The 23122-nt window shown below is 36.3% G+C and overlaps 1 protein-coding gene and 2 non-coding genes across 3 annotated transcripts; all 3 read right to left on the reverse strand.

The window, feature by feature from the left end:
• Positions 1 to 7754: 7754 nt before the first annotated feature.
• TRNAY-GUA (transfer RNA tyrosine (anticodon GUA)) lies at positions 7755 to 7838 on the reverse strand. Its single transcript is given in 2 exon segments — positions 7755 to 7790; positions 7802 to 7838. It is a non-coding gene; the product is annotated as a tRNA-Tyr (tRNA).
• A 1849-nt stretch (positions 7839 to 9687) lies between these two features.
• LOC132639215 (EPIDERMAL PATTERNING FACTOR-like protein 1) lies at positions 9688 to 12046 on the reverse strand. The gene is made up of 3 exons (XM_060355682.1): positions 11702 to 12046; positions 11191 to 11406; positions 9688 to 11150 (listed from the first exon to the last, which is right to left on the reverse strand). Exons 1-3 carry the CDS (start codon positions 11834 to 11836, stop codon positions 10971 to 10973), a joined length of 531 nt encoding a protein of 176 aa, XP_060211665.1. The 5' UTR covers positions 11837 to 12046; the 3' UTR covers positions 9688 to 10970.
• A 545-nt stretch (positions 12047 to 12591) lies between these two features.
• LOC132643116 (U6atac minor spliceosomal RNA) lies at positions 12592 to 12718 on the reverse strand. The gene has a single exon (XR_009583560.1). It is a non-coding gene; the product is annotated as a U6atac minor spliceosomal RNA (small nuclear RNA).
• Between the last annotated feature and the right edge of the window lie 10404 nt (positions 12719 to 23122).

Here is a 23122-nt window from a genome sequence, read left to right on the forward strand (position 1 = left end):
TTTGAAGCTAATTCTCCATGCATCTCCTTCATTTTGTTCACCAACTTTGGAATAATGTATTTCGATCTTTCATCAACTTTGGAAAGATCCCTCCATCGAAAAAATTTACACTTCTTCGAACCATAGTAGGGGCAAGACCAATACCTTCTTCCGGGATTGTTGTCCGACCAGGAAGTCTTCAATGGGAGAAACACACCATGACTGCATCGCACCTCCGCATTCAACATTGGATCTTCATTGTCCATACAAAGCTTATTCAAATCCAATCTTGTTTCTTCCATAGCTAACCCGAATTTTTAATTAGAAATTTGGGGAAAGAAATTGTAACAATCCAATCTTGGGTAAGAATTGAAACATAAAGAGAAGAAATTTACCACAAAATTTGGGGAAGAAATCAATGTGGAAGAAGAGAACAAGATCTAGCCGTTTGAGGGGATTTGATATTGGATTTGGGGAATTAAAAACGTTATTTGGACGACCATGTGGCAAATATACACTGGTCCATATAGTTTTTATCATCTCTTACGCGCTGAAGGAGAGTTGCTTCACTTGCTAGTCCAGGTCACCGTTTGAAAGCGTAAATAATACACAAAAAATAAGTCTAGGGGGGTCATAGGACCCCGCAAAGTTGAGGTGTGTTATGGCAATTTTGGCCATAGTTTGAGTGTGTTTTGAATACTTTTCCCTAAAAAATATAAGCACGAATTGGCTCAGTTTCCTCTCACAGTTTTGCTTTTCAATTCTGTCCAAGTTCAGTATAATAATCTTAGTTTAATCTTGTTTTGAATTGGACACTTAGTCCTTTTTCATAGTGAAGCACGATTTATATGAGAACTGCTGGTTTTATTTTGCTTTCACTAGAATTAGATTGAACTATATTATTCTGATAATTAGGAACTTGACTCTTGTCATTTTTACCTATTTGCAAATCTTGAACCAAGTTATTACATTTTCAAGGAATAGAACATCTTGTTTGACGCTCTCTTATTATTCTTTGAACCTTATGTTAATCTTTATCTCCCCTTCTTTCACATGTACACTTTGGAGCAAATGGGGGTCATAAATCGGGACCCTCTCAAAACGGAGTTTCGAAATGACACTCGATGCTATTACCATACTCGCGCATGGAGTCAATACATCTCATATTCCTGAACCCGCAAGGAACGAGCGAAATTGCTTGGGACCGCTTATGGCATCTTTATTCTTTCATTTTATCTCACCTTTCCTTATGATTGCTAATTCATTCGTGCTTTGGATATGTCCCTGTTTTGAATGGTGTGAGGGACTTATGATTTATAGTGTTGACACCTAATTTTGGCTCGACGTGATTGAAATTAACGTTTCGGGTGATCCTAATTCGTTAAAGAGCGCGAAATACATTTTTTTACACATTTTTAAAATTTTCGATAATTTATTGATGATTATCCTTATTTTAGGAATTTTATCAATTTATTGTCATTTTTCAAGAATCATTATTTTGCACATGTACAGCGGAATACTACCATTTTTGTGCAATTAATAATTGTTTCTTAATTTTATAGCAATACATTTTCATATCTTACACATTAATATTTATATTTTATACTTACGTTATTATTTATACATGTATTAATTAACTATATTTTAGTACAGTCCGACAGTGCAGAGAAAATCGGAGCAAGTAATTTTTAAACACAGAGCAAGAATTCGATCAAGTCAAAGTCTCGTCACCTTTTAAAAAGTTGACATTTGAGGTGATGGGTTGGGTTCTAGGGGGTGCATTCTTTTATGCTTTGGACAAAATAAGAGGCCATTTTGTATTATAAAGGAAAAGGGAGGGGTTAATTTCATTTCTCATCTTATACACACAAAAATACAAATATTTTCAGATTTTACCTTCCCTCTTCTAAATCTAATAAAATCATTTTTCTCCCCCTCCTCACTTATCCATAAACAACCGCCCCTACCCCTTTCCACCATCTTCTCCGGCGACGAGCTCGCCGGAATTCTACACCAACACCACTAGCTCTACTCCCTCCGTTCTCCACCCCACCACTTCGTTTCCCCCTCTCTCTCGCCCACTCCACCGCAAACCATCACATCATCGCCCCCCCCCCCCCCCCCCCTTTTTTTTTTTGTCCTTGTCACGGCTCCGGTGAGGAGCTTCAATCTTCGGTGAACCGGAGCAGCCAACCATCACGCCGCCCTTCCCCCATTTTTCCCCTTGCTCTTCCCCGTCACTGATCAGCGCCACCACCGGCGAACCAAGAACAACCAAACAGCCACCACCAACGCACAAACCCATCCCCTTTCCTCTCTTCCCGCTACTCCGTGTCGTCTTCTTCTCTTTCACCGCAGCTGCGCCGTCGCGTCGTCACCAGAGCCGACAACCTGGCCCACTTCTGGCGAACAACCATTTAGCTCTTTTTGTGCTTGGTTTGAGGTCGTTGCTGCTCTAATATTCCTCTATATCTGTTTTATCATCGTTATTGTAACATTGGTGTTTGTATATGTTGATCGGCTGTGTTTATTTTCTGTTTTCGGGCAAATATTTTTTACTTTCTAACTTCTTGATGTTCATTGTTTTTGCTTCATTCTCACTGCACTGCTGCTCCTCCGCTTCACGATTTTAGATGGTATTTTTGTTTACATTATTTTGATAGTCTCATGTTGGTTTTGTGCCCGAAAAATACTACTTCGGTGGCCATTGGTATTGTGTTTAATCTTTCTCGGCCGACTAGCTACGAGCTCGGTGCCCGGGAATGTTGTTGACATTGTTATTCCTTTTATCGCTTCTGTTAAAATCATTTGGGCGAATACTAAACCCAAATGGCCGATGAAGAATTTCCGTCGATTTCCAAGGCCTCCCATGTACAAAAGACGAGTTTTTTATTTTAAGTTTATTCATTATTTCTTTAATTCATTCGATAGTTATTTATTCTCTTACTAACACTTTTACTAAGTGTTTATACAGGTACCCGGAGATATATCCCGAAGACGACACTCAGAAGGAATCCGAAGACTTCTGTTTGTATTTACTTTCCGCATTTTTTATAACTGTACAAAACATAAACTCATAGTATAGTGGAAACTTTATTTTTGGAATGACGGGTTGATATATTTATTTACTTGTCACCTTGTTTGTTAAACTTAAAATTGTCATTCGCTTTAGGCAAGAATTAGGCCGTCAATACTTTCATAACTAGATTAAATTGACTTGGTATAAATACTTTGTTAAATAAATTCACACTTTTGACGATTAGGCAAAAATACTAGTCCATCCTTTAATTTAGATTCTTTATACACTCTTAATACAACTTGCATTTTATATTGTTTTGTGTACACTAATACATTTTTTAATTAAGTTAAATTCACATTTTTGACGCTAGGCAAATATTAAGTCGTTCATTTACAAATCTTTTATTCTTTAGAGGCATTATACATTTTCACTCATTTTTTATCCACAATTCCTTATACTTAATTTTTACCAATACTTTTTACAATGATGTTGCTCCTTATTCTTTTGATAGGATATCCATTAAACAAACACTATTTTTAACTGAATGGTAGAAACAAGTCAAATAAACTTTACTTTTCTGAATAATTTTGCTATATAAACTCTTTACACCAATGAATATTCGTAGATTATTTTTTACAATCTTTATGGACTAATATACTTAGTTATACAATTCTTTAGACATTTTATGTTCGATATACACTCTTTTATTCTTGAAAATACATTCTTTATTTATTTAATATCCATACATTCTTACATAGACGCACATTCTTTACATCCTTCATATATTTATTTTTTACTTAGTTTTACATTTTTTTTTTATATATTCTTAATATGGTTATACATTCTTCACACTAACATATATGTACACCCTTTGTACTAACAGATACACTTTTATACTTACGAGGTACATTCTCTTTATACTCTTTTATATATTCTTTTTTTACTATATATTCTTTATGAATACTTGATACTTGATATGAATACATTTTTATACACTGTATATACTTAATATATTATCACCTAGTGTAGCTTTTCATGAAGTCATAACATTTTGAAAACAGGTAATAATAATGATAAACAGATAGATAATCCCCCTCTAGTGCTCAGTTAAACTAAGTTTAAGGACTGTCTTCGGACAGGCTCTGAGAGATGCTTAATACCTTCCTCTCGGGGTAAATAAAACCCTTATCTAGAATCTCATAGGTTTCGTGGACTAAAATGGAGTAGACACACAAATATATATATAGGTTTCCTGATTTTCCTAAAAAATAAGGTGGCGACTCTAACTTTTTTTAAACCAGTTAGAAGAACCGTGAAGTTGCAAACTATCTTGGACCAGTTCAAAATAGGGCGTAACATATAGGAAATAGTTTTATCATTTAGGATTACTGCTCTAAATATTAAGTATTTATATCACGATATAGAATGCAAAACCTGTCTTCATAATCAAAAATAAAAGATAGTTTATTGGGATAGTTATTTACTCGGCCATTTGCTAAACTTGGAAGCAACAGTGTTTTACTTACTATATGACGTGCACTATTTTAACTTGTATACTTTCGTAAATATTATTTTTGTGCTAAATGACGGCTTTGAAACAGATGGATTTAAACTTCCATTTAATAAGATTTTTTTTAAGGATAAGGACTTCTTTGGAGATTTTGGCCATGTTTTAAGTTAACAACTTTTTCTTTCATGATCATTTGATTGGATAAACATTTTGAATGGTTAAATATTTTCCTAGAAACCATGAATGCTCAAATCATTCTTGTAGCTATTTTGCCATCTGAAAGCCTTCACGGACATGAGAGAATTTTCATCTTTGGATCTTCTTTGAAACTTGAACGTTTACTATTATCATTCATATAATAATATTTTAAACTTTTTTTAGTTATAAGTTATTTTTTCTCAAAGCTATTTCCTTAAATTTTAGACCTTCGAATTAATTAACCTAAGTTTGGCCGGTTAATCGTAGTTAACGAATCTTAAAGGATGCTTAACCCCTTCCTTTTAGGATAACTAAGAACCCGGAATCACATTAGTTAAGTAGACCATTAATCGGAGTTAATTTTTTAGCATTTACTTAGTTAAAATAGGTGTCCTAATTCACCTTTAAAAATAATTAGGTGGCGGCTCCTTAAGTTAAATGATATAGGAATCACTAATATGTTGTACTCTGCTTTGACTCGATTAAAAAGGGGTATAACAGCCACCACGAGACATACTTGCACGCACCACCACGGTCTTGTTGCCCACACGAGATGCCAAAAAATGATAGGCCAAAAAACGTGTTGCCCATACATATGAGGTATATACATTGAAAATTGTCCAAATAGAGGGAGACAAATTTGCATTTTTATGATTGCTAATGGAAACAAATGTTGAATTGTGTTTACAATGAGACAAAAAAAAAATTGATATATTCCCATGTTAAATGTTAAATTTGAGTAGCTCCAAACCCTTAACGTTGTGGCATGACCTTAATTAATTTATGTATCATAGAAGATTTGACGTAAATAAAAAATAAGGACAGAAGCATAGGTAGAAAACTAGTTGTAAATTGTTGAAACTTTAAATGGTCATAACTTTGTGCTCGGATGTCCGATTTGCGCGATTTTTTTTTTTGACTTAGGGTATTTCTTCGAGATCTAGCCGGGCGTTTGGCCGGGCCGATTTTTCAAAAAACACTCATTATCCCATTCAATTTGAATTTTCCCCCAAATTGGTGCACAATTTTCATTCTTGCTTGGTAAAAATCTGATAATAAAAAGTAGATTTCAAGATGGAATTCCCGTGGTGATGATGTTTTGAATGTCAATTTCGAGGTTCGAAATTCAATTTATGAAAACGAGTTAGATAGCATTAGTGAACATTATAAAAAATAAAAAGTGTCTATTTTGTTGCTTTCACCAATTTGGCTTGGTGGTTTAGCCTCTCTTTTTTACTTGCTTCTTTTTTATGCCAACAACATGGGATCAAACCTTGGTGGGAACATTGAATGAGATATATTATACCTTAGTTGAACATCTCGTATTGGATGAATTATTTTTTAATATAATATTTTTATTTGTACATTCGACTTGACTAAATAATAAAACACTTAAATCAAAACCCTATAAAATATGACACTTAGATCTAAAGATGGCAAGTTTCCAAATAAACAAAACTTACTTCGGGACACTTTACAACCCCTAAAACGACGATCCAAATGTTTAGGTATACTTGATGTAATGAGCCGACGTTATTGTACGCAAAAAAAGATATTAAGTTCTATAAAATATTGATATTTCGGGATTTTGAAACATGACTAATCTTTGCCCAAAGTATGGAAAAAACGTAATTTTGATAGCTTAAAAAAAGAAAAAAAAAAAGGTTGCCTCTTTCACGCACAGAATCTGTGCATGAAAGGACCAAAGTTTTAACTTTACAGTTTGGTCCTTTCACGCACAAAATTCATGCATGAAACCTACTTTTTTTTTTTTAAATGCTATTTTGGTTCAACTTTTTTTTTTTTTTTGTACTACAAAAGTCGCGGACTCAATAGATCCTAGAAAGTAAAATAGTTCACATGCAGGATAAGTATTGTCTTTATTGATTGGGAAAAAACAGAAGCTCGGATATAACAGTATAATTTAGTACTTCTGCTAATTCAACATAAAACTACTCACTTAGTGATGCAAAGCCGAAGATCAAACAAGTGAATATTATTGTTAAGGACCTCCAATCCTTCATTATGCAATTCATGTTCAAAAGCGGATATTTTAGTCTCTATTAAATATTTAACAAATTATGCTAAGTATTACTTTACTACTATTATATTAGCCTCTAAGAGAGGAGCTTCGGGTCAGCCAGGACATTTACCAATATGCCCTTTTGGCAATTCACTGAGAGCTCATGGAGTAGTTAACCAATTTGCCTTGACTTTCTCTTGACAATCTTGCCATTTTATATAGTGACACAGGCTCTCATCTGTAAGGTAAGGCTATTGAGGCGTACTTACAGCAGTTGCAAGATGATTATCGGGTAGTCAGGTCATTATTGAATTTATGAATTGATTTTAATTTAATATTGAAAAAAATAGTCTTCGTTGAGCAACTGGAAAGAAAATTTCAACTTTCATTACCTTTGCTTCTATTTAGCAGCTTATTCATGCCGTTAAAACAAAATCACCACCTTATGATAGAATTAAATGAATATGCATATCTTTTTCCCGGTTGAAGGAAGTATCATTGAATTGATTTTAGCATCTGATAATTAAATAAACAAACTCATTAAAAAGTCCTAATTATTTCACATAGTTAAAATTTATGCAAATAATAGTGTTTGAATTGTGAATAAATGTAGCCTCAACAGGGCATCAAATTATAGATACATAATCAGTGAAAAAGAGTAGATTCAAGATATGAAGGCGTATAGTATAACCAAAATTTTAAAGAGTAAGAAATTTTAATTGGAGTATAATTTTAGATCGAGGTGTTTAAACAGTATTTGCTTAAAAAATAAAGAGTATTTATTCAAATTTAGGTTAACACCCGAATCATCTTAACAGCATCATTAGCAGAAAAAAAAATACTTATGCACTAGATTAAACAACTGTTGAATTAAAAAAAAAGGGAAATTCAATTCTCAAAAATACAAAAATTCAAAATCGCATTTTTTAAACTAGTTAAACTTAACGAGAATTTGTTCCCTTTTCCACTTGCCAAACAATGTAAGATTATAATACACAAGTTGCCAAAAAAACTAAAAACAAATATCCGACCTGCCGGATTCGAACCAGCGACCTAAGGATTTCAGCAACAACTACAGTCCTCCGCTCTACCAACTGAGCTAAGGTCGGTCACTTGAAACTTGAAAGCTGTATCCATCTTTAATTCTGTTTTTGTTTACACGGAATTTATATGCAAAACGTATCTTATACTCTCTCCGGTCCAAAATAATTGAAGATTTAACATCTAAAGTTGGTCCAAAATATTGAGGTTTTAGTCTGTCAAGACTGTATTTGTTTCTTTTTTCAAATTTATTCTTGACACATGCTTAATTTAATGAACAAATTTAACGCTTGTTATTATTTCAAAGCCCCTTTTAATTTAGGATATTTTAGTCAATACACCTCTTAACTTTTAGGAGTAAGTGAATTTCTTAATTCATGTACCCAAGTCTAAAACCTCAATTATTTTGTGTCGGAGGGAGTATATATTTGTTAATTTGGACATAAATATAAGGTGCGTGGCAGAGGGGGATCAAAGATATATATCTAACACTTTTAAGATTTTAGTATTGTATTTATTGCCTGTTAAATTATGAGTTCAAATCTAGTATTTCTTGATATTGTAGTACGATTTTACCTCTATATTTATATATTTTTTTACGCGGATTACCCTTCTTCTAGAGTGGTCTTTAATTTTTGTCCCTCAAATTGTTGGTCTTTAATTTTTGTCCTTCGCTTAAAAAAGTGGCCGAAAATATCCCGAGATTCTAGGTTCAAACTCTCGCTCAATCAAAAAAAAAAAAAAAATTTGCAAGATAAGGCTTTTGCAAAAAATCTGTCTTATGCGGCATACTTTGTCTTAAAGCATAACTAAAAGTCTGACGTCTCCGTCAGACTTTTAGGCATAACTAAAAGTTTATCTTACAAGGCAAAGTTTGCCTTCTCCGGCATAGGTTCTATGTAACTTCACCCGAATAGGCATAGGCTTCTATGAACTTATGCCTTGTGATTTTTTTTATTTTTTTTTATTCTGCTAGGTTTCAAACCCAAAACTTCAGACTATCTTCGGCTACCTTTTTAAGCGAAGGCCAAAAATTAAAGACCAGTCCATATGAAGGGAAATCGTGCAAATTGCCCATATTTATACTCCGTATCGAAAGTTGTAAATGCATACGAACCCATAGCTGAAAGACTATATCCACCCCTAGACTGCAGGCAAATCTCTTTCAGTTATTCTCTTGCGAGGTTGAAGTTTCTTATGGGCTATCTAGCTTCTTCTTCTTCGTCTTTTTTTTTTTCACCCGGAGTTTGGTACTCGTTGTGTATCTCAATTGATCCTGATTCAAGTCGCATAAGGCTTATAAAAGAGCAAGCATTCCCTACCTTGAGGTGAATCTAGAGGTCTGATATATATGTATGCGTGGGGACCCAATTATTATAGCGGTAATTTGAGATTATTAAAAAAAATCATAAATTTTAAATACTAAATCCGTCTATTTTTTTCTATTTTCAATCCTGAACTCGAAATTTTTGTTAACATCAAAATAATCCCTATTCATCTCATCATAACCCCTAATAGTGGGTCTAGAGCATGGGAAACTGTGTAAATCGGACATGGAACCAAAATGCCCACTACAATTGGCAACAGGCAACAGGCAACAGGCAAGTATGGACACTAGTGAAATTAAATCTGAAGAGACGTTACAACAACTACTTTTCTTTTACCTCTTCTACTTTTGTGATACTCTACTTTTTTTTTTCCTCACACGCTACCATAAAATATTTTGCCTACTTACATCGATTGACATTTATAACCTCACCTTTTGTCTTTTCCATGCACAAAAAATTCAGGGTTTTCTTGGTAAATTGACAGATGCATATGAGGTCATCTACAGTGACAATTTCTTCACGAATTGACAAAGAAGGCCATGAAAATCCCAAGAGGATAAAAAAGGACTATCCAACAAAGGAAAAAGAATTCATCCAAAAATGAAAGTAATATTAGAATCCAATTTGTGGGCTGCCATGACAGTTGGAATTACACTGCTCATGCATGTGCCTGGTACTGAAATGAATTCAAAAAAAGAAGATAAAGATTTCCTACTGATTCAACGAGATAAAGTATTACGTAATTAACAGTGTAAGAATTTTTTATCGTATCAATACGTTTTTGTACTATCAATACAATTTTTTATACTATCAAATTAGGTAGATGTATGTACTGCTTGGAATTGGTACAGAGGAAAAAATGTTTTTTAGTTTTTTCATGCCTGGATGATTAAATTTTTGAAAAACATTTTCTTTAAAAAATAAATATTTTAAAATGTGTAAAATGACTTTTTTAGTAAAAAATATGAAAAACAAATCTCATAAATGCCCTAAAATATACACATGGAATAAATCACATTGGTCTAAAGAGCTGAAAAGGAAGTGAGGTTTGAACAAATACAACCCCTACACGCACCTAAAAGCAACGCTTCCTAGATATCCATACAAGACGATTGTTGGTGTGGCTGCTTCCGTCCTTGTTACCTTGTCTCCTCTCTAGCCACATCGGCTAGAATAAGGTCATCGACCCAATTCTGATATTTATGCTGGTGAACATAACTCCATACTAATTTATCTCCTCGGCATCCCCAGAACCACACCCATAACCCTCATCCCCACAACCCCCACAGGCCATACCCATACTCCCGCCTCATCCCATGGTGTTTGAATAAATTTTGTATGAATATCTTTTGAAATAATATTTTCTGTTTACTTACGAAATATCAAATAAGTAAGAAAATCACATACTTTTCAAGTCAATATTTCCAATTAAAAGTATTCTTCCTTCGACCAAATACACCCATAGTACCAAATAAAATATATTTCATATTAAGCTTCCAATATGATAGTTATAATGCGAAAAATAAAGTACAACGTGCTATAGCCCATTAAATTGAGTAGATGGTATCAAAAATCTTATGCATGATCAATAGTCAAAACCTACCCCATTACATTTGCAACACCTTATGTAAAAATCAGTATTAATTATCAACATGTACACCGTAGTGAATGCTGCCTAACAGCCTCATTTAATGCATTGTCCCACCTCCGCTAATTTTCAAAATATTGTAGTTAAAAAATTATTAATATTCTAATCAGCGGCAAAAAGGTTACATCCTCCACAAGTTAATTGTAACTCTTACTCCTACAATTTTTACAATTAGACAATTAATTATGTAATGGTCTCATGAGCTAATTAAGCATAGCTATTAGCTAAGGATTGTAGAAATGACCACCACATCTGCATTTCCATCCAAGTGGCTTGTAATTGGAGTACCTGTTGGACTCTAGAGTATTGTAGTCCATGGACCTAGACTGGGTTCGAGTCACATCGCCACTTAGTCCGACTTCTTTGTGACTCGATAGGCTTGGTACCTGCACTAGTGGTGTCAACTAACACGGCTTGTTCGTGAAAATAATTAAATTATATGTATATATGTATAAACGAAAAATATAACAATAATTTGAAATAAAAATTAAAGAAAAATACATCCCAATTCAAATCCTTGTACAAATCAATTGACATTAATTGATAAATTTTAGGTACCTCACTGACCTGCACCGCCATGCATGGATGGCATTGGTTACACTTATTGTAACAACTCGGTGGCATTGAACCCAACCTTGATTTCTCTTCAACTAACACGTCCTATAAAACACAAAACAAACAAACAAAAAATGAAAAATCATATATCTAACATATCTAAATCTATAGCACAGTTCCGCAGAGTTACCTAAACCTACTATTTCGGCTCGAATACATACATATATAAATAAATATTCAAAAAATATAAATATGTAATAGATCACATTCATTCTGACTAATTCTAATTTTCGAATTCACCAACTTAATTTGCATAATAAAGAACTGCATAGGCACCCATGTACCATAATTACTACAAGTACTAGATGAAAGATTACAAGAAGAAATTAAAGAGGTTTACCTTTGTAGAGTCTAGAGTCTCATGTTTAGGGTTTAAGGAATAGGAATTAGGAGAGAGAAGTAGAAGAAGGAGAAATGCAATAACTATTTCTTTGATGGAGAAAATTAATGAGGAAATAAGTGAAGTTATACTCATAGTTGCCTTGGTAGCATTTTATATAACTTCATATGATTCAAAAAATCAAGAGAAAGGCAAAAACCAATTAAGAAACAAAAAAGATGAAAATCAAAATTTCAACTAGAAGAAAAAAGAATGAGTAGGGAGAGAGAGAGAAATAAATATGTTGAAAGTTTTTTAGCTTTGAGAAGAAGGAAATAAAAAGAACAAATTAAGAGGTGGAAGAGATGCAGAGTGGGGGCTCCATCACTTTATGTTTTTTTGTTTCTAAAACAAAATAATTACAGAGGTAAAAAACAAGAAGAGTGAAAAGAACAAGTCAGGGAAAAGGAGAGAAAGTAATAGGGAGATTTTGGTGGCAGGAAAAAAAGGGAAAATGAAGCTTTGGACCACCTATTTTAATTTCCTTCTCTGCCAACATAAAATCTCTTTGTTTATCAAGCAATTTAAATTTAAATTCTAAGTAATAAATATTTACTACAATAAATGTGCAGTAATAACTTGAATTATGAAACCTATTACTACAATAATTAGTTAAAATTCATTATTAGTAATTTAGTATAGACGTCCATTTAATTTATACTCTACAACACTGACATAAATTTTCTTTTTCAAGTATCCACGTAATTGAACCCCAACTAATTCAGATTTGCGTCGCGTGAAAGTCATTAAAAGGACTTCTATAGGACATTTTTGTATGCCCAAGGGTCAAACCATAGAGCTCTGGTCAAGAACAGAGGGACTATTCATTTCACGGAGTAACTCTTAATGGTAAAAAATTGGGTAAGAATCCACCGAGTGGGTAGGCTTAGCTGGATGTGTCTGATAATAGGCAAAGCCGGAAAACTGTTCCTATTCCTATCAGGGGAGATATCAATCATCTCTCCCGTCTAAGAGAGCATAAATCTTTGTATGTTTCTTTTTTGGTTTTATATTTGGTGTTCATTATTCGCATTGGAACTCGACTATATCCGGATTCTCACTGCATAGGGCTCCATTCGGGGAAAAATGCTCCCTACCAAAAAAAAATTCATACTCAGAGCTCGAACCCGAGACCTCTGATTAAAGAAGTCCACAATTGTTATAGATGATTATTGCATATAATTAAGAAATAAAAAAGGGCAGCTAAAATGCCATTATTTTTGCTTTGAATTTTTTTTTTTTTTTGTCAAAGATATGGACCACACGTACGTTGGTTAAATTTAGTGCTTGTTAAATGTTGAAGCATGTGCAAGCTTCCTGCCCTTCATGGCCCCAACAAAGGACAACATGGTTCAAGGGTAGTAAATAAGTGAAGGTACAATAGTAAATGAAATTGGGTTGAGGAGACAATACAATATGATGGTTCCATTTGCTTTTTGATGAGTTTGGGCCGCGGGGGGGGGGGGGGGGGGGGGGGTTCTTTTGTTAATTAACTTCAAGATTGGTTTTTCTTAGGGTGCTTCTTTTAGTAAAAATTAAGGCATATGCAGCAAATTAACAGCGTAGTATGAGCAACAATGCATAAAGGCATGACGTGAAAGTTGAGGCTTTTGGAGTTGAAGCTTTCCATATTTGTTGCTGTTGTTGTGAATCTCATTCTTATTAATCATCAGTCAATCAAAAGAATCTTCACACAGATACCCTCATTTATTCCCCTTCTGTCTCTCTGTCAAACAATACTTATAGCCTGTTTGGCCAAGCTTATTTTCCCCCCAAAAGTACTTATTTTTTCAATAAGTACTTATTTGAAAAAAATGAGGTGTTTGGCCAAGCTTTTGGGAGAAAATAAGTGTTTCTGGGGAGTAGCAGAAGCAGTTTTTTAGAAGCTAAAAAAAATAGTTTTTGCCCAAAAGCACTTTTTTGAAGAGTACTTTTGAGAAAAATACACATAAAAGCACTTTTTAAAAGCTTGGCCAAACATTAATTGCTGTTCAAAAGTGTTTTTTAAATTAATTGGCCAAACACAAACTGCTTTTAGCCAAAAATACTTTTTTGAAAAGTACTTTTTAAAATAAGCTGATTTTAGAAGCTTGGCCAAACAGGCTATTAATTACTCAAATTCAATATTTATATCAAACCAATGCAATTTACCATAGTTAAGTAATTTTATAAAGTAAAAATATACCTTATTAACTATACTTAAGTGATAATTGTGTATATTCCAACACATATCATTCATTTATTAATTTGGTATAAATACTCAGTGCAGATAAATTCTTGCCCGCAGAACAAAGTGACACACGTGAAAAGCGCGCACACAAACACAATGAGTTCAAAAGGATAGGCAACATTTTGTACAAAGCAATTCTGGTGTGTTATTGATCACAATTAGTCCATTCAACTTTTACTAGGCCCATATGATGGGTTAATCAACATTTTTTGCGCGGATTGCCTTTCCTTTGGGGTGGTCTTTAATCTTTATCTCTCAAATTGGTGGTCTTTAATTTTTGTCCTTCGCCTAATACCCTGAGGTTCTGAGTTCGAATCTCAGCTCAGTAAAAAAAAAGGAATTTCGCAAAGCAGAGATTTAAATTCGCAAGGCAAAATTAAGGCATAAGTGTATAACTATCTTGTACCCATGTTGATTCGTATAACTATTAAATTGAGGGCTTTGCTAAGCTGTTGTTTAAGTATAGTGTATGTAAAGATCCCAAAATTAAATGTACCCATGTTGGTTCGTATGCACATTAGTATAATATAGCCTAACTACCTTACAGATCAAGATAGTTATCTTCAATGCAGAGGACTACTATGGGATTTTGGCAGATGATTGCAAACTAACACTTATACTAATGGGGAAGAGTTTGCATGCCTGATGGGGCAAAGTTTCTTGCAAACTATGCTTTATCCGGTAGAGTTTGCTAAGGCATAGTTTACCTGCAAAACTCTACCTTTAGGCATAGTTTGCAGGCAAACTCTGCCCTATCAAGCTTAATTTGCCTGCGAACTCTGCCTTCAAGCAGACTTTTGCAAGCAAACTGCCCTATAGGGTAGAGTTTGTGGGGAACCTTTGCCTAGCGAATTTTTTTAAAAATTTTCGCTTGAGCAGGGTTCAAACCCGGAACCCTGAGGTTTTATGCGAAGGGCAAAAATTAAATACTTTCGTTTTGATGGGCAAAAGTTAAAGACCACCCCAAAATAAGTGCATTACTGCGAATTGCCCCTTAAACAACACTGACCTCTAAGTCAAGAAAGCTGATTGTAGATAAGTGGATTGTGCTAAGAATTTGTTGGGCCTAGCCGAGGCTTCCCGCCTCATTGTTTAAAATTTAGGTACATAGTGCACATATTGTGTTATTTGAAGCTTTATATGGATGTTTATGTTGTTCACTATTGAGTATATAAGACCAGTAATATTATATGACAATGAGTCTATTGGAAACACGTTTCTACCTTTTAAAGGCAGGGGTATGGTATTGATTTGGGCCCTGAACTCAATGAGAGTGGGGATTGCTCCTCTTCGGGCAACTCGTCCATGTCTGCAAGATACCTGACGGCGTCTGCTAATTTTTCGAGCGTGAGCTCGTCCTGCGCTCCTGCCTGACGGACAAATCTTTTGCCTGCCCACATATTTCTTGCAAGAGCCTGCCACACTGGGCGGCATTCTCTTCAGTCTCCCGATGCAATTGGGCAATTTCAGCAGGAGAAAGGCCTACTGGAATCTCGTTGAGGTCTGGAAGCGCAGGTGCAGGATCCGCGCAAAAGGCTATTGAAGGGGTGGCGAATGCTGGAAAAGCTAAAGCAAACCAGAAATGATTTTTTTCAAAATAGTACTTGTGTGCGTACACTCTTCCTCCCCAGACCCCTCATGTGGAATTACAGTGGATTTGTTGTTGTTGTTGTTGTTGTTGTTGTTGACAGTGAATATTGGCCGGATAAAGTCCAACACATCTACTATATGAATGTCGTAAAGATGCGGATGTTAAGATGAATGTGTGTTCATACAAGATTTGACAAAGTTATAATGAGTACATCCCTGAGACGGTTCAACTAGTAACACACATCAAGAATAAAATGAGAGAAGGTCACTTACGATGATATGCATGGTTATGTCCTCCGTTGATTGCCAGATGCACAAATCTATAAATGTGAAATTATTGTAAGTGAAGGTGTTAAAAGGGAACTAAAATCATGTCACAACCCAAAACGGAGGGCCATGACGGGCACCCGAGCCACCTGCCGAGCACCGCTAATCGTGCTTTAATATCATAATCATAAACAAGGGTGCACCACTAGGGTCGTTAAATGGAAACCTGCTATATCATAAGAGAAATATACTGGAAAAGAGCGAGCCCAAAGGACATACATATAAAACTATGCCGGGCAAAACTGTACAAGTTAACAAGGCCACCATAGACAACTATTCAACAAAATATAGGCCGAGGGGGCCATACAACGTCTAACTGTACCACAACTTTCTACAAGCCTCTAATAGAGTACATGACATAACAAGGTCGGGACAGGGCCCTGCCATACCCGTATATATATACGGTCCGTATTTTTGGGTCGTATATTTCCAACAAAAAAATCACCCTCTCTGTCTAATGAAGTCGTATTCCAAAGTTCGGTTCGTATTTCCAAAGTACAGTCCGTATTTCCAATATACGGTTCGTATTTCCAAAGTACAGTCCGTATTTCCAATATACGGTCCGTATTTCCACTTCCCAAAATAAAACTTCGACTAAACGTATTCTCTTCAATTCGTTTATCCCTTAATCCTTCCAAGACATGCCAAATTTGAACTTAAACCTTCGCATACTTAAGATGAACACGTCTATCCTTATAAAACCTCGAAGATAATTCCGCTCTCCAAATCTATAAGCACTAACTCACGAAGATATTTAACGTACAAAAGTACTGGGTGCAATATCCTCCCCCCCCCCCCCCCCCTCCCCAGAAACATTCGTCCTCGAATTTTAAACCTTTAGAAGTCTATAGAAATTTTGGCAGAGTGTCCTCTATAATCACACTACTATCAACCTGCCACACAGACCAACATTACAGTACAATGCCACATAGGGCTAAAACAATCAATAATAACAATGGTCCCACACGACCAACAAGAGTAACTGATAAATAATACATACCTAAAGACGTGATGTCGTGGTCTGCATCTGCTCTGGGATCGGAAACAAATTAGGACATCTAGACTTCATATCTTCATCGGCTTCCCAAGTCATCTCTTCTACATTCTTATTCCTCAGAGTACTTTTACGGAAGCTACATCTTTGGTTCGCAACCTACGAACCTGGCGATCTAGAATAGTAATAGGGACTTCCTCATATGATAATTGCCTTATAATTTGGACATCATCTACGGGTACAACTCTGGAAGGATCCCCGATGCACTTACGGAGCATGAATACATGGAAGACCGGATGTACAGACTCCAAGTCTGAAGGTAAGTCTTGCTCATAGGCTACTCAGCCCACTCTATGTATAATCCTGTACGACCCGATGTACCTAGGGCTAAGCTTGCCCTTCTTACCGAATCGCATGGCACCCTTCATAGGCGACACCTTCAGGAATACCAAGTCATCTACCTAAAACTCCAAGTCTCATCCTCTATTATCTGCATAAGACTTCTGGCGACTCTGAGCTGCTAGTAACCTCTCCTGAATGAGCTTAACGTTCTCCACCGCTTGTTAGACCAATTCAGGCCCTATCAACCTTGATTCTCTAACCTCAAACCATCTGATAAGAGACCTACACTTCCGCCTATATAGGGCCTCATACAGAGGGGGCATCTGGATATTAGAATAGTAGTTATTATTATACGCGAACTCAATAAGCAGCAAATGATCATCCCAGCTACCTCCGAAGTCTATCATACATGCTCGTAGCATATCGTCGAGCGTCTGAATAGTACGCTCAGCCTGCCCGTCTGTCTGGGGATGGAATGTTGTGCTAAGGTTTACCTGTGTCCCCAATCCCTTATGGAAGGATCTCCAGAAGTTAGTTGCAAACTGTGTACCTCTGTTTGAAATAATAGATACTGGAACACCATTAAGTCGCACTATCTTCTTAATATAAAACTTTGCATAATCCTCGGCGGAATAAGTAGTCCTGATAGGTAGAAAATGTGCTGACTTTGTAAGTCTATCAACAATCACCCATATCGAATCAAACCTGCGCTGGGAACGAGGTAAGCCTGTAATGAAATTCATATTAATTGCCTCTGATTTCCATGTTGGAATCTCTATGTCCTGAAACAGGCCACCAGGCTTCTGATGCTTAACTTTTTCCTGCTGATAATTAGGGCATTGAGCTATGAACTCTGCTATATCCTTCTTCATATCATTCCACCAGTAAATTTCTCTGATATCATGGTACATCTTCGTCGACCCTGGATGAATAAAGTAGCGGGAATAATGAGCTTCTGCCATAATCTGCTGATGTAACCTTGCAACATCCGGAACACACAATCTGCCTCGATACCTCAAAACTCTGTTTCTAAAAATCTCAAAGGGTGACTTTTTTTTTTCTATGGGGCTGTCTCCCTGTACTGAATCAAGGAAGGATCTTTATACTGGTGCTCCTTAACCTCAACTATTAAGGATAATGTCGTTATATCCCGAACTGCGACTCTTGCATCGCGTGAGTCCAATAATCGAACTCCTAGGTTGGCTAACTGATGAAGCTCATGAGCTAACTCCCTTTTCTCTGCTCGCAAGTAAGACAAACTACCCATAGATCTGCGGCTAAGGGTATCAACTACTACATTCGCCTTCCCTGGATGGTATAGAATATTAACATCATAATCCTCAACAGCTCCAACCATCGCCTCTGACATAAATTCAACTCTTTATGATTAAATATATACTGAAGGCTCTTATGATCTATGTAAACATCAACCTGGACGCCATATAAATAATGTCTCCAAATCTTAAGTGCATGAATCACTGCAGCTAACTCCAAGTCATGGGTCAGATAGTTCTTCTCATGCTTCATTGGCTGCCTTGAAGCATAAGCAATAACCTTACCGTGTTGCATCAATACACAACCCAATCCAATGCCTAAGGCGTCACAATAGATAGTATAACCCTCTGATCCCCATGGAAGTTCCAGAACTGGTGCTGAAGTCAGACTGTTTTTCAACTCTTGAAAACTATGCTCACAAGCATTTGTCCCCTGGAACTTAGCCGCCTTCTGAGTCAGCTTCATCAATGGTACTGAAAGAGAAAAAAATCCCTCTACAAATATCCTGTAATATCCTGCCGACCCCAGAAAACTACGAACCTCTGTCGGTGTCGTGAGTCTAGGCCAAGTTTTCACAGCCTCTATCTTCTGGGTGCCAACCCTGATGCCTTCACCTGATATAATATGTCCATGGAAAGCCATGAAGTTCAACCAGAACTCACATTTGGAGAACTTCGCATACAACTTCTTATCCTGAAGAACCCTAAGCACATCACACAAATGATCTGCATGCTCAGCCTCTGATCGAGAGTAGACTAGAATATCATCGATAAACATAATCATGAATAGATCTAAGAAGGGTCTAAATATGTTGTTCATCAAATCCATGAATACTGCTGGCGCATTAGTCAACCCAAAAGACATCACAAGGAACTTGAAGTGACCATATCTGGTCCTGAATGTTGTCTTCGGAATATCTTTCTCTCTGACCCTGACCTGATAATAACCTGACCTCAAGTCTATCTTTGAAAAGCATCTGGCACCCTGCAACTGATTAAATAAGTCATCAATCCTTGGGAGCGGATACTTGTCCTTTATCGTCACCTTATTCAACTGTATGTAATCTATACACATCCGCAACGAGCCATCTTTCTTTCTTATAAATAACATCGGTGCTCCCACGGAGACGCACAAGGACTAATAAAGCCCTTCTCGAGAAAATCTCGCAATTGCTCTTTCAATTTCTTCAACCCAGCAGGGGCCATCCTATAAGGAGGAATAGATATAGGCTGAGTATCTAGTAGCACATCAATAACAAAGTCAGTCTCTCGCTCTGGCGGAATGCCTGGAAGTTCGTCTAGAAATATGTCTGGGAATTCATTAACCACTGGAACAGACTGAATGGTCGGTGGTTTTGCTTCTGTATTCTGGACTCGAACAATGTGATAAATACAACCCTTTACGAGCATCTTCCTTACCTTGAGATAGGAAATAAACCTACCTCTCGGCGAAGCTGTATTACCTTTCCATTCCAGAATTGACTCTCCTGGGAACTGAAACTGAACCATCTTTGTTCTACAATCAATGTTAGCATAACAGGAAGCCAATCAATCCATACCCATACTAACATCAAAGTCTACCATATCCTATCCAATCAAATCTTCGATGATATGACGATTACAGACTATAACTACACAATTCTTGTATACTCCTCTAGCTATCACAACGTCTCTAACAGGTGTAGACACCTCAAAAGACCTAATCTTCTCAGGTTCTATCTCAAACTTACCAACAATAAAAGGAGTGACATATGATAAAGTAGAGCCTGGATCTATCAATGCATACACGTCATGGGAGGAGACTAATAATATACCTGTAATAACATCAAGTGACGACTCTAGATGTGGGTCACACCCTAACCTTACTAGGGTGTGATGGGCACTCGACCCTTACTTAGGGCCGAGAAAACCCTCTGACCCTTAGTACACACATAATCTTGTCAAACTTCTAAATCAAATAAATATGACATACATAACAAGGCTTTCAAAAACTTTCTTTTTATCGTTTCAACATTAAACAAAATCTGTAATTATATAAAATTTATTACATAACACATAATGATATGTCGGTTGAGGGAGCCGCTTACAAAACTGACACCAATACCCACGACACTGTCTGCAAAGTCTCTAACATTAGTCCGACATCATAGCACACATATCCTGACTCGGCAGCACTCCAGGAACAAATGGAGTTGCCAATCCAGCTGAAGCATCTTCTAGCAATGTCCTTTACTCATCGGGGTGTACCTGCGTGGCATGAAACGCAGCCCCCGAAGAAAGAGGGTCAGTACGGAAAATGTACTGAGCATGTAAGGCAAGAATCATAATAAAAGAATCATAACTGACATAAGGAGTACAGAAACATATACAATGTCCAGCATACCAAAGTTCTCGCCTTTAGAACATAAATCATGCATATCATTATCACATACCGTACTCGGCCCTTTATGGGACTCGGTGAATGAAATCATGCGTGCGAACATCATATATCATACACATACCATACCCGACCCGTTAAGGGACTCGGTGATAAAATCATGGCATCCTGCGCTCATATCATCATGCATGCATATACATATACGTATACATACCGTACTCAGCCCTCTAGTGAGGGACTCGGTGAATGGAGTCATATCGTACCCGGCCCGTTAAGGGACTCGGTAAATGAAATCATGTGCACATATACCGTACCGGGCCCATCATGGGACTCGGTGCCATAATCATGTCATCACATACATATATCGTACCCGGCCCATCATGGGACTCGGTGCCATAATCATATCATCATATACATATACCGTACCCGGCCCTCTAATGAGGGACTCGGTGAACGATGTAGTGGAATACGCACGATAACATATCCTGGCTCGAGACTCAGTGAATAGACATATTAAGACTTGCACGAACAGAGTAGTGCGAAACCATATGCACACAAATCAAGACTCGATAGGTACGTACACTTACCGATATCTGACGGCTCAGAAACAAGTTTCGAGACAATCGGAGTTAGTATGAAAAAGTTATAAGCGTTTGAAGTACAGAACCTTCTACGAGCATTTCAGAAGCCGTTTTGGGAAAATCGGAGCAAAAATTGTATTAAGTACCTTTTGAATATTATTATGGATCAAATCAATATGCCGACATCATATATCGTATATACATATACAGAATCATGCATGCATACTTATCGAACATCAAACAAAGTGTTGCGGCGGAACGTGCAGCCCGATCCATACAATATATTGCTGCGGAACGTGCAGCCCGATCCATAATATAACATATTACTGCCGAGGAACGTTCGGCCCGATCCAAGACTGTATGCAAAAGTTAGGAACATTAATACTTACAAAACCATTTTAAAACATAAACTCTTCTACTTGGCTCATTATCCAATTATGTAATAATCTTAACCATAGTAAGTATTCTCATATCAATAGGCCAATAAGAATCGTAGACAACTTCGGAAACTTATCAAATAAATCATGGTACGTATCGAAACCATATGAAGTGGCTTACGGAGATCAAATAGTGGCCATCCTAGTGGTTCTAAGAATCGGAATCTCTTTGAAATCATGCATATACATCATGTACTTATTCATATGGATCATGCCAAAGGAAAGAAAAGGGTAAGCCTTACATACCTGTGCCACGCCTTATTAGCTACGCTTATTTATCCAAACTTGCTAGTCTACATACAAAAGAATTCACATAACCATTAGATTCATTGTCATTCACTTGTCTTAACTTCTCAAATAAATTCACTTATATTCTGCCGAAATTTCGGCAGCACCTCCCCTGTAAATACATCATCCCCGAGAATCTAACTCGGCCAATTTTGTCAACAACAATCCGAGAGTGCAACTCGGCCAAATTATCGACAACCATACTAACAATCATGCCAACAACTTCAACAATCAATCCAAAGTACATTCTAATATTAACAACCTTTGTCATATGATTCAACAACATTCCATTTACATTCAATTCAATTCTCATAATATGCAAGACAACCCAATTAACATTCTACTTCCCCCAAAGCCTTCCAAATTCAAAAAGGACAATAACAGCACATTTCCTTATTTCAAATTCAACACAATAACCCAACTTACAATCTTCCAACCACATGTCTCACCTTCCAAATTCATGAATTATATTTGCAACTTACACATTAGCAACTCTATTCTTATAATTATAAGGAACCATACTAATATCACATTAGCTTCTTCCACAATTCACAAACGATTTCAACCTCATTTCCAATCATTAAACCTTCATCTAACATCATAAAATCCACAACACAACAACAATCAAAATGCTAAATAAAATCATTTCATTTATTCTACATGACACCACTATATTCGGCCATACTACACACACATATACTTCATGAATTTCACCCTTTTCCACATATTTCAACATGCATAAATCATCTATAACACATGTAAAGAAAGATTGAATACATACCTTTTTCACTCATCTTCTTGACTTGGCTAAGGTTGTGACTTGCACAAATAAATGGTTTAATTGCTCCAACAATCACTCCATGTTATAGAGGACCTTCCATTGGGTGGAAATCCTAGAAGAAATAATTTTTTTTGATCAACTTTCCATGGGGCTAATTACTC

The sequence above is a fragment of the Lycium barbarum genome, chromosome 5 (genome assembly GCF_019175385.1).
Source record: "Lycium barbarum isolate Lr01 chromosome 5, ASM1917538v2, whole genome shotgun sequence".
NCBI lineage: Eukaryota > Viridiplantae > Streptophyta > Magnoliopsida > Solanales > Solanaceae > Lycium > Lycium barbarum.